At 42.2% G+C, this 11,676-nt stretch overlaps 1 protein-coding gene across 1 annotated transcript; it reads right to left on the bottom strand.

The window, feature by feature from the left end:
* Nucleotides 1–1,648: 1,648 nt before the first annotated feature.
* On the bottom strand, nt 1,649–4,206 carry LOC147433194 (reactive Intermediate Deaminase A, chloroplastic-like). The gene is made up of 6 exons (XM_086492844.1): nt 3,901–4,206; nt 2,872–2,987; nt 2,744–2,788; nt 2,584–2,657; nt 2,369–2,418; nt 1,649–2,285 (listed from the first exon to the last, which is right to left on the bottom strand). The coding sequence occupies exons 1-6, from the start codon at nt 4,139–4,141 to the stop codon at nt 2,191–2,193; spliced, it is 621 nt and encodes a 206-aa protein (XP_086348970.1). The 5' UTR covers nt 4,142–4,206; the 3' UTR covers nt 1,649–2,190.
* Between the last annotated feature and the right edge of the window lie 7,470 nt (nt 4,207–11,676).

Genomic DNA, 11,676 nt, shown 5'->3' with positions numbered 1-11,676 from the left:
ACCCGTGTACATGTGAGTAGTTTGTCTTTCTAGAAGCACCTATTTTGCGACTTTATGAACTATTTGTTAGCTATTCAAGTACGTTTAGAGTGCCTTTAAAGTACCCCCTATATATCCAAAATGTTCTCTAAACCCAAAAACAGCTTTGTTGTTTTGACTCATATGAGCATTACCTCGGTTGTGTTTCTCAGTTCAGTGTTCTCTTGTTTGTGTATTTACTAGCCTACTCTAAGCTATCTTCTTCTTATTTATTGCTTGGAGGTACTTATATATTGCTAAGCCTTTGAGCATAAACATTAGATTCGATAAATGCTATAAGAACCTTCCTTTGCAAAAGTACCTAATTCTCTTGAATACTTGCAAAATACTCTATTTTAAGAGCAAGGGATAAGGTTCATCTAGTGGAGGAAGGTCTACATCATCATCCTTACATCCTACTACTATTGTGGCAAACAAATCAGTATGCCTACAACCCAAATGAAAGCCTTGAAGAACCTTCATTGATAACTATGAAGATGATTGTTCAGGTTTTACATTCTTAAAATACATAGGAAGTTGCGACTAAAGGTACAACCAAAGAGAGCTCATTCTATTGCAAAGGAAGATGAATATACCGGCGCATGTAGATTGATAGCAATGCTAACCACATGACTGGCCAGGAGTACTTCCTTCAAACCACTCCATATGATGGCTCCACAAATGTTACATACCATTCCAGCAACAATGCATAATGGCAAGAATGTTCATATCATATTTTGTCCCCCATTTTCAACATAAGAATTTATCCGAGTGCTTGATTGAATAGATTGTAAAGCGTAGTGCACATGACGACTTGTTGTCAGACGAGAGAACTACAATGTGGCAGCCAACGGCATTAAAACCAACAACCTCAGCTAATTTCTTTTGTTCCATCTCTTGGACTAGCCATGCGTGCAAGAGGAGACGGCCTAGCTTCAACCAAGTTGGGGCACAAAATGGTGAGCCACATTGCATGTTGAAACTGGAGAAGGAAGACTTGGTTCAATGACACTCGTAATCTTCAAAAACTAGAAAAAAAATGAGTCGTGCTATGGCAAAGTCTCATAGACAGTCCTTCCAAACACCGACCATGAGTTCAATCAGCCCACTTTGGCATTATAAAACAATAAATTGAGAAGGCACTAATTGAAGTCTTTCTAAACAGAAAAGTTAAAAGATACTGACGAGGCTCTTCAATGGAAGGACCCATTTACAAACATAAAATCAGGTCCAAAAATTTGGAGTCTTTCTCCTTGTTGTCTAAGGCATGTTTTAACATGCCAAAAACAAATGTTTTGAAATGCCAAAAACTATTACAAGCATGGAGGATTGACATAAACCAGACAATAATTCAACAGGATTCTGCGCTTCATATGCAGAACATGATTTTCAACAATGTGTACCACCACAATCTCGAGGGAAATCACTTCCGATTACTTTCTGATTAACTGATACAAAGTCAGCAGACCATCCCAAACAAAGAGCGCTCCTAGATAAACAGATTGAATCAAAATCTCACCAGAAAAACCTTGAAAGTTTTTAGTAGAACTAATCTAATTTAGAGAACTTGCTTTCTCATATAATGTTTTCAGAGGAAAAGAAAGATAGCACAAGCACAAACAAAAAAACATCGTGAACTGCAAGTTCAGATAAAAGATCAAAGATTTCAACATGTTCACACATCTTGCATGACAAAATTTTCAGCAAGCAACTGTCATAAACCATATACTTGGAATAACTTTTGACCATGGATGCCAACAGCATAACACATCGCATGCCCTCACTAGGGCTCGAAAACTTGTATCCCTATCACCTCACTGCAAGCAGGTATCTCTTTTCTAAGATCCATAAAAGAGGTTGCTGAACATCCAAAGTAACGTCTTGATAAACAGCTAGTCTACAACTAGCAACAAGTTAAACCCTGTCCATAGTATCTTGAACAGGTGGAACTTGGAACTTGCCCATCTTGATTCTATCCCAAATATTTGTGGTGTTGCCGCTATCAAAAACGGTGTTTTATTCTTCGAGAATTGCAAAAGCAGCCAGTTTTTTACCCATCGGCCAGCTGCAACTTTATTCGATGGCCCACTCTTAACTCCTACCGGCTCTATTCATGGCCCTTTCTTTCTGTAGACCCCTCTATGCAAGGAAAACTTGCAAAAGCAAAATTCATCAAAGAAGTGCAATGCACTCAATTTCTATACGGGCATTCAAAGGAAGAGCAGCAACTTGATAAGTGGATCGTGCTGGAAAAGGTGCAGGAAAATCTGACCACAATATTAAAAGAAAATTGTCACTCGCAATACAAAAAAGTAACAATTCCTTATTGGCAAATCAGATAAAAACTTACACTTTGCATAAATTTCATTGACCATTTTGAAATCGCTCAAATCAGCCAACCTGCAATACAAAAATTGACATGTCTATTAGCTTTGCCTGAAAGAATGCAGTTAAAAATTTGAAGGAAGTTGCCTGGTTTGAGCAACCAGTGGATCAATAATACGCAGGTTCAAATGGGCATGAGAAAAAAAACTGTCGATGACACGAAGCATTGGAAAAACCTACATGATAGTAGTTTTAACAACAGATCCATAGCTGGAACCTGCTGCTTTCAAGATAGCACCCATGTTCTTGAGAACCTTCATGCAAAAATAGCAATCAAGCTCAATAATACTCGCCAGACAAGAAAACACCAGGTGTGACCTTCAATTCAAGCAAGCCTCACCTGTTCTGTCTGTCCTTCTACTGATTCTGAAATAAAACTTCCTGTCTGCAAGCCCAAAAGAAAACTGTGAGCTATCTACACATTTACCGGGCATGGCGACCTGATTCTCTTGATAAAGACAACAATACCTCAGGAACAAGACCCAAGACACCCGATACAAATACAAGGTTCCCTGCCTTTATTGCTTGAGAGTACGGTCCCAAAGCTGCCGGTGCATCTGCTGCTACCACAGCTTCCTTCTGCACTGCTAAACAGTAGGTAAAGTCACATTCTTGTCCGCATGCTAGTGACAAATTAAGTTTAACCAATAACGCAAACATACAATCAGTGGCTCTCATAAGCAATGGATAGAACCTACATATTTCTTCCATTTCCTCCTTGATTCGCAGAGAAAACATTATTGCTCAAAAAAGGTCATTTACGTTGCGTGAAACATCTGAAGCTAGCTTTCACAATCCGACTGGCAAGAATATGAGGTGCTTCACATAAGCTTCTTGCATGTCATGCATGTGTACTTCTGTTATGTGTGACTCCCAACGAGTACAAGCTACAACTTTCAAGAAGGCCTTCAAGAGGAATTGCAAATTCTGTTTGCTTTTTGCCCTTTATCATTTCCTCAATTACCAATCACAGTCTGGCCTCACCTTCAATTTTTTTGCAAGCTTGCATGCAAGTCAGAAATATCAACACCCCATGCCATTGTACACCCGCCAATGTCATGCAGCTATACAAAGAGCAACACTTCACACATGAAGGGAGCCTGCACGTCCAAAAGATTTGTGAAACGCAAAGGAGCACAAAGAGCAATGTGATGCAGCTAGCTGCTATACAAAGTGCAACAATTCACACATGAAGGGGCATGTCCAAAGGTTTGTGAAACGCAAAGGAGCACAAACAAGTGGGTTGGCTGAATTCCCCTTCCACATTATGGGATGTATCATGGTCCCGTGAGAGCCATTGAACATCCTACGAAAGACACGCATGGGCATTTCCCACAACATATAGCTCCCGGCAAAGAGCCATGCTTAGCCATTCCTCACTATACAAAGCAGTAGAGGGATCACAACAAAATATTCTCTTTCTGGTTGAACCCTCATCAAAATCCAGAGGTGCTTGATATCAGATAAACCAGAAAGGGTTTTCAGCGATGGGCTTACACACAGATTGAGCCATGCTTCGGGCCGCACCACTGCAGCAGGCAAACGGGGACGAAGAGAATGGATCCTTGCTGTTGCGATGTGGTGAAGACGTAAAGGCTTGCGACCCTAGCGAAATGCAACAGAATTGAGCGCCCTGTGTGAAGATCTGTGGACCCGATAGGCGCATCTCTCTGATCCGCGCAGACGGTGAAGCCACCATTGCCACTGCCTTTGCTAGGGCACCTGCTGCTCCCGCCATCTTGGCACTCTCTCTGTCAAACCCAACAAGTAGAACGTTCTGTCTTCAGGATTAAATTAACACCTTGGAGACACAATTACTAGACGGTGTTCTCTAGAAACAATCTTCTCTCAAACCATGACATAATGCTTACCTAAGGGGCAAGTGTAGATGGGTGTTTTATCAGATCGCATCTTGCGATATGTTGCCATGAGGATCAAAGAGAAAAGGGAGGGATTGCCAAATGGCGAGTGTGACGAGGAGGGAGAAGAGGAGCAAGCACGTGACAGGTGAAATGGTAGGAGAACGCACACCCCAAGTGGTGCCAGATGGGAGCTAGAAGGAGTGATGACAGCGGGCAAGCACACAGCTACACGCGGACATGAGGAGGGCATCTAGTCCTCTTTTTATCGTATTGTGTACATTGATGAGCACAATGGGCATTCGCCCAAGTGGTTTAGCCTAGCTCTTCTAGGCTCGAACACAGTATGTCCTAAACAAACCATCCAAATAATGGGATCTCGCAAGAGTCTCCATAATGAAGATATGGAATAGAGCGAGTAGGGGCGTATGTGGCCCAAATAGGAATAGTATAAGTTGTTCTTTCAAAAAGGTGTTATGTCAAGCCACACATCTTATGCATACTAATCCAAGAGAGGAAAAAAACCCAATTCAAGAGATGAAACAAAAGTCCCAAAAACTAGAACTTTCGAGCTCAAGCAATAAGCTGCAATCTTTTGTGAGTTATCACACACAGCAAGCAGAGCAATATTTCTCTTAAATAACAACAAGCACTACCAATTCACTTGGGGGTCCCGTACCATGAATTTTAAACAACCGTAAGTTCTACTCAATAGAAGTTTGCACTAGCATGAGATCCCCGACAAAGCAATAAGAAGTTTCGCAACAATCACTTGACAAACTTTTGGTCTTGGGCTTGCTTGCTTAGATTGAGAGGATGTAAAAGTAATGTGGCTCAAGGCTACTTACTCACCTAACTTTAAGACAGAGGTGCTCTTCAATGATGGGATGTGGGCTTTTAATGTATCTCTTATGTGAACCACCTCTCCACCTAAGATTGTGATGTGTCAATAAACCATGTGAAGGCCATGTGTGTCAACTACCTCTTACATGTAGGCAAGCCATGTGTAAAGCATACGCTTTGAATTGTGCATGGCCAACCACATGCATGAAGGTGTTAATAGGCTAACTCTTTGTATATGCATATATAAAATCACTTTATGCTTAATGAATCAAGTCTATTTTGTAGCCATCTAGTTTGTCATAATAACTAATATCTAATTCTTCTAAATGATTTTCTCATGTTAAACTGATCATTTAATATGGGGAAGTACCAGGGCTCCCTAGCCCAGTTGCCCCCAAGGTGTACTCAAATCCTATTAGATGGCCATAGAGGTGGAGCAATGAGAATTAGGCTGGAGTAAATCTAGTTTAATTCATTTAAAAACACTTGATAAAAGAATCAAATTAAGCTCTCTAGAAGACAGTTGGACAGTCTCCCAAGGTGTCCAATGAGCATTCAGCAGCCCAATGGCTTGCCTGCTTCCTATTGGCTAGAAGACAAAGGGGTCCAATGAGAGTTTAGTTGCATTAATTGATTACCTAAAGCTCTCACAAAAGGGGAAATGGGGACACATGTTAGAAGGCTATCACTTATGCTACTTAATTCTTACTGGCTAAGCCTGGCATGGGCCAATGGGGTGCCTGTATGAGTAAAATGCAAGAGGGGTCGATCGAGAGAGAGAGGGCTGAATTTGTCAAGGCATTATCACTTACACACTCACACAATCTCGTGTGTGAAGCAAGAAGACTCTCTCTCTCCTTCTCAAGCTTTAATGGAAAGCTCATCACCTACTCCAAGCTTGTGAGAAGGAAGGCCTACACTAGCAACTCTTGGCTTTGTGATGCAAATTCAACCAAGAGCCAAGCTTCAATGCATGCTCATCTCCTCTACCATGCCAATTACTAAGCTATGCTATGCTAATATGAGTGATTATGTGAGGAGATATACTTCTTTCTCGTAAGACTATTCCTTCTTCCTCTCAATCTACTCTCATACCCCGCTAGCTCTCACCATCTTCGAAGGTGTGTGAGGTCTTGGGTCTGAGACCATGAGGGAATTGATGTTGTGTTTTATAAGTGTTTGCTTAGTGCTTGAAGTTTCCATCTTCATTGCACTAGCTAGTTATTGAAGGAACACAAAGAATTGTGTCATAATAATCAATATCTAATTCTCCTAAATGATTTTCTCATATTAAACTGATCATTTAATGTGGGGAAGTGCCAAGGGAGAAAAAGCTAGAATATTGGTTAAGTTAGCAGACCGGCCACAGTAGGGATCCAAAGGAGGGAAAATAGGGATCCAAAGGGGGGGGCATCTGCAAAAGAGCCATGTGAAACAATGGGCCAAAAAGACCCTAAGGTTCAGCCCATTAAGACTTCCAAAATGCTAAGGTTCCAAAATTCAAAGGTTGTGTCCAAAGGTCAACCCTAGGGAAAATTGGATGCTTAGTGTGTGCCCAAAAAGTCTTTCTACATCCCTACATGGGAGGGGGCGAGCCCCAAAGCTAGGGGATGAGAGAGAAAGCCACACACACACACACAGGCTCCCTTTACACAAAGGGAATGAGGGACACATGTCAGCTCCCTAGGCCAGATGCCCACAAGGTGTGCCCAATTCCTATTGGAAGACCCTTGAAGTGGACCAATGAGAATTAAGCTAGAGTAAATCTAGTTTAATTAATTTAAAAACATTTAATAAAAGAAACCAATGAGAATTAAGTCTCCTAGAAGACTATTGGGCAGTCTCCCAAGGGGTCCAATGAGCATTCAGGAGCCCCATGGCTTGCCTGATTCCTATTGGCCAGGAGGCAAAGGGGTCCAATGAGAGTTTAGTTTAATTATTTAATTACCTAAAGCTCTCACAAAAGGGGAAAGGGGGACACATGTCTAAAGGCTATCACTTATGCTGCTTAATTCCTATTGGCTTGACCTGGGGAGGTCCAATGAGGCAAAGGCCAGACTTATTTAGCAGCTAGGGCTCGCCCAAGAGAGAGGGGGGGCTGATTTTTGCTTGGATTGACACACACACTCTCACACTTGACCATGTGTGAAGGGAAAATACTCTATCTCCTCCCAAGCTTTAATGGAGAGCTCATCACCTACTCCAAGCTTGTGAGATAGAAGCCTACATCAACACTCTCTTGGCATGTGGATGCAAATCCAACCAAGAGCCAAGCTTCAATGCATGCTCATCTTCTCTACCAAGCTAATTACTAAGCTAAGCTATGCTAATATGAGTGATTATGTGAGGAGATGTACTTCTTTCTCGTAAGATATTTCTTTTTCCTCTCAATCTACTCTCATACCCTGCTAGCTCTCACCATCTTCGAAGGTGTGTGAGGTCTTGGGTCTGAGAACGGGGATAATTCAAGTTGTGTTTGATTAAGTGTTTTGCTTGGTGTATGAAGCTTCCATCTTCATTGCACTAGCTAGTCTTGAAGGAACACAAAGAATTGTATTGTACAATGTCTCTCTTGATGGGAGAAACCATAATACAAAGCCTTTTGGAGGGGGGACCGGCTCCATGCAAATCCGGTCCTCAACTGTTGTCAATAGCTTAATTGCTCTCTCTTTTGAAAGTATTGTCGATGCTATCTAACTAGGTGTTATGCTTTTTGTTGCTCTCTCCACCCAAGCACTCTTGTAATTCTCATTAGGAATCAACTCTAATGAAATGCTCACTATGTTCATGCTAATTTCCGCTACACATAAGATTTTAGGCCATTAAATGTTACATTGGTATCAGAGCTCAAGGTTTCTCTTTTCTTGCTCAAGAAGGGAGGTCCTCAAGCTAGCTACAAATGGTTGGTATTATTAATTGCCTGTGAGTAAGTAGAATAGGGATTTTTCAGCCTTGCAGTGCGCCTGCCTTTGTGCAGTTAACGGGGCATCACCGTCGAGAGCTATGGTCTTAATAGTGGAGTCCTACGGGGCTTGCCTACGGCTTAACCACTATTGAGCTATTAGAAGCTTGACAGGAGCCGGTGCTGTTTTGGTGTCGAAAGACCCTCTCTTCTATTCCTTGCAATTAATGGTATTCGAGCCGCGGGTACAGTAGCTTGAGTGCTTTTTCTAAAGGGGTAAAGAGGAGTAGCAACTAGGGCTTGAAGTGCCAAAGTACACCTAAAAAGTTTACACCTAAAAGTTGTTAGAATGGCTGACAATAGTAAAGAGAGTGAAATTAATGTTGATAACTTTGATTTTGCTCATGAGCAAGCTACTAATGATGCTTCAATGCTTGTTAATTATCTTGTTTCTAGGCTTCAACAAGCCATGGGCAATCCATCTCTCCAAAGTGAAGTGCAACGGCAGCTCCGTGCTCACGGGATTCTCCAAGCTCATCACCATGACGAGAGAACACCTAGGAAGCCTCCTTGTGAGACTACCAAAAGAGGTCTCTCTCCGATTCGGGAAGAAGAAGAGAATCCATATGAAGGGCTCAAGAACTTACTTCTTGATGATGCATCTCCTTCCCAAAGGAGAACTCAAGAGCCTCCACCGAAGGAACGAGAAAGAAGCGAGTCTCCCGCCACCTCGGCGGAGATGGCTCCACGAAGACGGCGGGCTAAACGCTCTCCATCACCACCAAAGCGGAGAAGACCATCACACTCTTCTCCACGCCATAATTCAAAGAGGGATGATAAAAATCAAGAGAAGAAAAAGGCGAGAAAGAGGACACCCTCTTCTCCATCTTCTTCATCCTCTTCCTCTTATGAAAGCTATCGTGAAGACGACAAAGATCAAGACAAGAAAAAGGCGAGAAAGAGGTCACCCTCTTCTCCACCTTCTTCAAATTCTTCATCTTCTGAAGAAAGTGATGGTGCAACTTTTGAACCATCAAAAAGAAGAGGCCATAGGAAATCCTATGCCGCATGGAAGAGGTCGTCCAAGCTGAAGAAATTCAAAGAGGGAGGGAAGAGCATCTCTTTCCTTACCTATGATGGCACCTTCGGTGCTACAGACAAAGTTTTGGCCTTTATCCAGCAATTCGATGCGGCGTTGGAGATGAGGGCTTCACGGAGTCCTCTAAGCTACGCCATGTAGCTATGCACTTTCAAAAGTCCGCCAGACAATGGTGGTCTAGCCTACGAGCCAACGGTGAAGCTCCACGAACATGGAAGGCTTTAAGAGCTTCCATTATGAAGCAGTTTTTGGCCACCGATGCCAAAGACAAAGTACTCACCGAATGGCGAAGCTTAAAGCTCTCTCCCAATGAATCCATCCACAAATATGTAGACAAGTTTTGGGACCTACAACTCAAAGCCACTGTCTTCAAAAAGTTGGATTTTGGAGAGCAAAAGCAACAATTTTGTGCGGGCTTAACCGAAGAAATGGCGGAGTATGTCAACTCCCAAAGGCCACGTACCATATCGGCGGTAATACACCATACTATGGTGGCCTCGCGAATCAATTTCCAAACGGGGGGTAAAAGAAATAATAAGCCCCCGGAAAACAAGGGTTCCAATGAGCCTAAGGGGAAGGACAATGTCCAAAAGTCTCCTAAGGGCAATTCCAACAAAGCTAAAGAGAAGGGAGTTTACAAAGGAAAGAATAAACTCTCTCCTGAAGAGCTTGAGCGTTATCGTAAAGATAACCAGTGTTTCAAGTGCGGCGAACAAGGGCATGCGTACCGCGCTTGTCCCAAAAGAACAACCGCCAAGATCCTCCTAGAGCTTCTTTGGTTGAAATCCAAGAGGAGGAGATTCACCAAACTCACCACAAAGGATCTCCTCTATGCCATGCTTGGGGAAAGGTAAGAGAACATGATGCTTTTATTCTCTTTGACCCTGGTTCTACTCACAATTTCATATCTATGGAGTTAGCCACCAAGCTAGGCATACAATCCTACGAGATGGGAGATATCCTACCCGCAGACAGTGCCTTCAAGGGGCAAGAAGCTTCAGTCACTCCCTTAATCGGGAAATTGAGGCTTCATGTCCAAGGCTATGTGGACAAAGAGGACTTCTTTATCTCTCCTCTCAAGCATGAGGATGTAATCCTAGGGGCACCATGGTTTGACCGTCTGGCTGCCCATGTTAAATTTCCTGAAAGGAGAATCTCCTTTAAGTTCAGGGAAAAGGACATGTATATAGATGCTAAGGAGATGGGTAACACCATCCCCATTGTACATACACCAGCTTTCAACAAGTCAATAAAGAGCTCTATTTCGTGTACATGATTTTTGTTAAAGATTCTCAAAATGAACCTAATGCTTTAGCAAAAGAAAATAAAAGCAACCAAAAGGAATTAGAGTTATCCAATTTTCTCAAGGGGTTTCAAGATGTCTTTATTGACGACATCCCTTGTGAGCTACCTCCTAAACGAGGTAATGACGACCATGCAATTGAACTTCTTCCAGGAAGTTCACCGCCTAACAAACCTCCTTATAGAGTTTCTCAAGCTCAACAAGAGGAGATTATGCAGCAAGTGCATGAGTTAGTTGAGAAGGGCATGGTTAGGCCTAGCTCATCTCCATTTTGCTCACCTGTGCTATTAGTGCAAAAGAAAGACGGCACATATCGTATGTGTGTCGACTATAGAGCACTAAATAGGATCACTATCAAGAATAGGTTTCCCGTTCCACGGGTAGAAGACCTATTTGATAAGCTACAAGGATCGACCTACTTCATTAGGATTGACCTAAAAAGTGGCTATCATCAAATAAGGATAGTTGATCAAGACATTGTAAAGACCGCATTTCGTACTACATTTGGTCTTTACGAATACATTGTCATGCCTTTTGGCTTGACTAATGCACCAGCCACATTTAACCGCTTGATGGAGAAGCTGTTCAGGCCTCATCGAACCTTCACTGGAGTGTTCTTTGATGATATTATCATCTACTCTAATTCATTGGAGGAACACAAGCAACACCTCTAGGTAATATTTCAAGTTTTAAGAGAAAATAAACTTTATGTTAATCGAAAGAAAAGTGAATTTTTCTTGCAAGAGATTCAATATTTAGGTCACATTATCTCTCGAGATGGAATCCAAATGGATCCATCCAAGTTAGAGGTAATAAAAGGATGGCCTAAACCAAGGAATCTTCATGAACTAAGAAGCTTTATAGGTATGTGTGCATACTATAGACGCTTCATAGAAAAGTTCTCACAAATTGCGGGACCATTACATGACCTAACAAAGAAAAATGTTAGGTATACGTGGTCTGCTAAGGAGACAATGCTTTCGAAAAGCTTAAAGAAAAACTTATCTCTCAACCTGTGCTTACACTACCGGATCTCTCAAAACCATTTGAGGTCCAATGTGATGCTTGTGGTGATTGCCTTGGGGCTGTTCTGCTCCAAGAAGGGCACGCCATAGGCTATGAGAGTCGAAGGCTCGACCCTGTTGAGCAAGCTCTAGGCATATACAAAAAGAACTCCTTGCAGTTCTACATGCCTTAGACTCATGGAAGCACTATTTATTGGGACTCCTTTCATTCTGCGAACGGATCACCAATTCTTAAGTACTTC

Source organism: Adiantum capillus-veneris, chromosome 20, assembly GCF_014529385.1.
Source record: "Adiantum capillus-veneris isolate H3 chromosome 20, ASM1452938v2, whole genome shotgun sequence".
NCBI lineage: Eukaryota > Viridiplantae > Streptophyta > Polypodiopsida > Polypodiales > Pteridaceae > Adiantum > Adiantum capillus-veneris.
This window is presented reverse-complemented; position numbering and strand designations above follow the sequence as displayed.

What these genes read in the sequence shown, in the direction of transcription:
- LOC147433194 (XM_086492844.1), bottom strand. Translation starts at nt 4,141, where the DNA reads ATGGCGGGAGCAGCAGGTGCCCTAGCAAAGGCAGTGGCAATGGTGGCT. An exon ending in GTTGTTAAAACTACTATCAT is followed by an intron (nt 2,419 to 2,583) that starts GTAGGTTTTTCC and finishes TTTGTATTGCAG; the next exon opens with GTTGGCTGATTTGAGCGATT. An exon ending in CAATGAAATTTATGCAAAGT is followed by an intron (nt 2,286 to 2,368) that starts GTAAGTTTTTAT and finishes TATTGTGGTCAG; the next exon opens with ATTTTCCTGCACCTTTTCCA.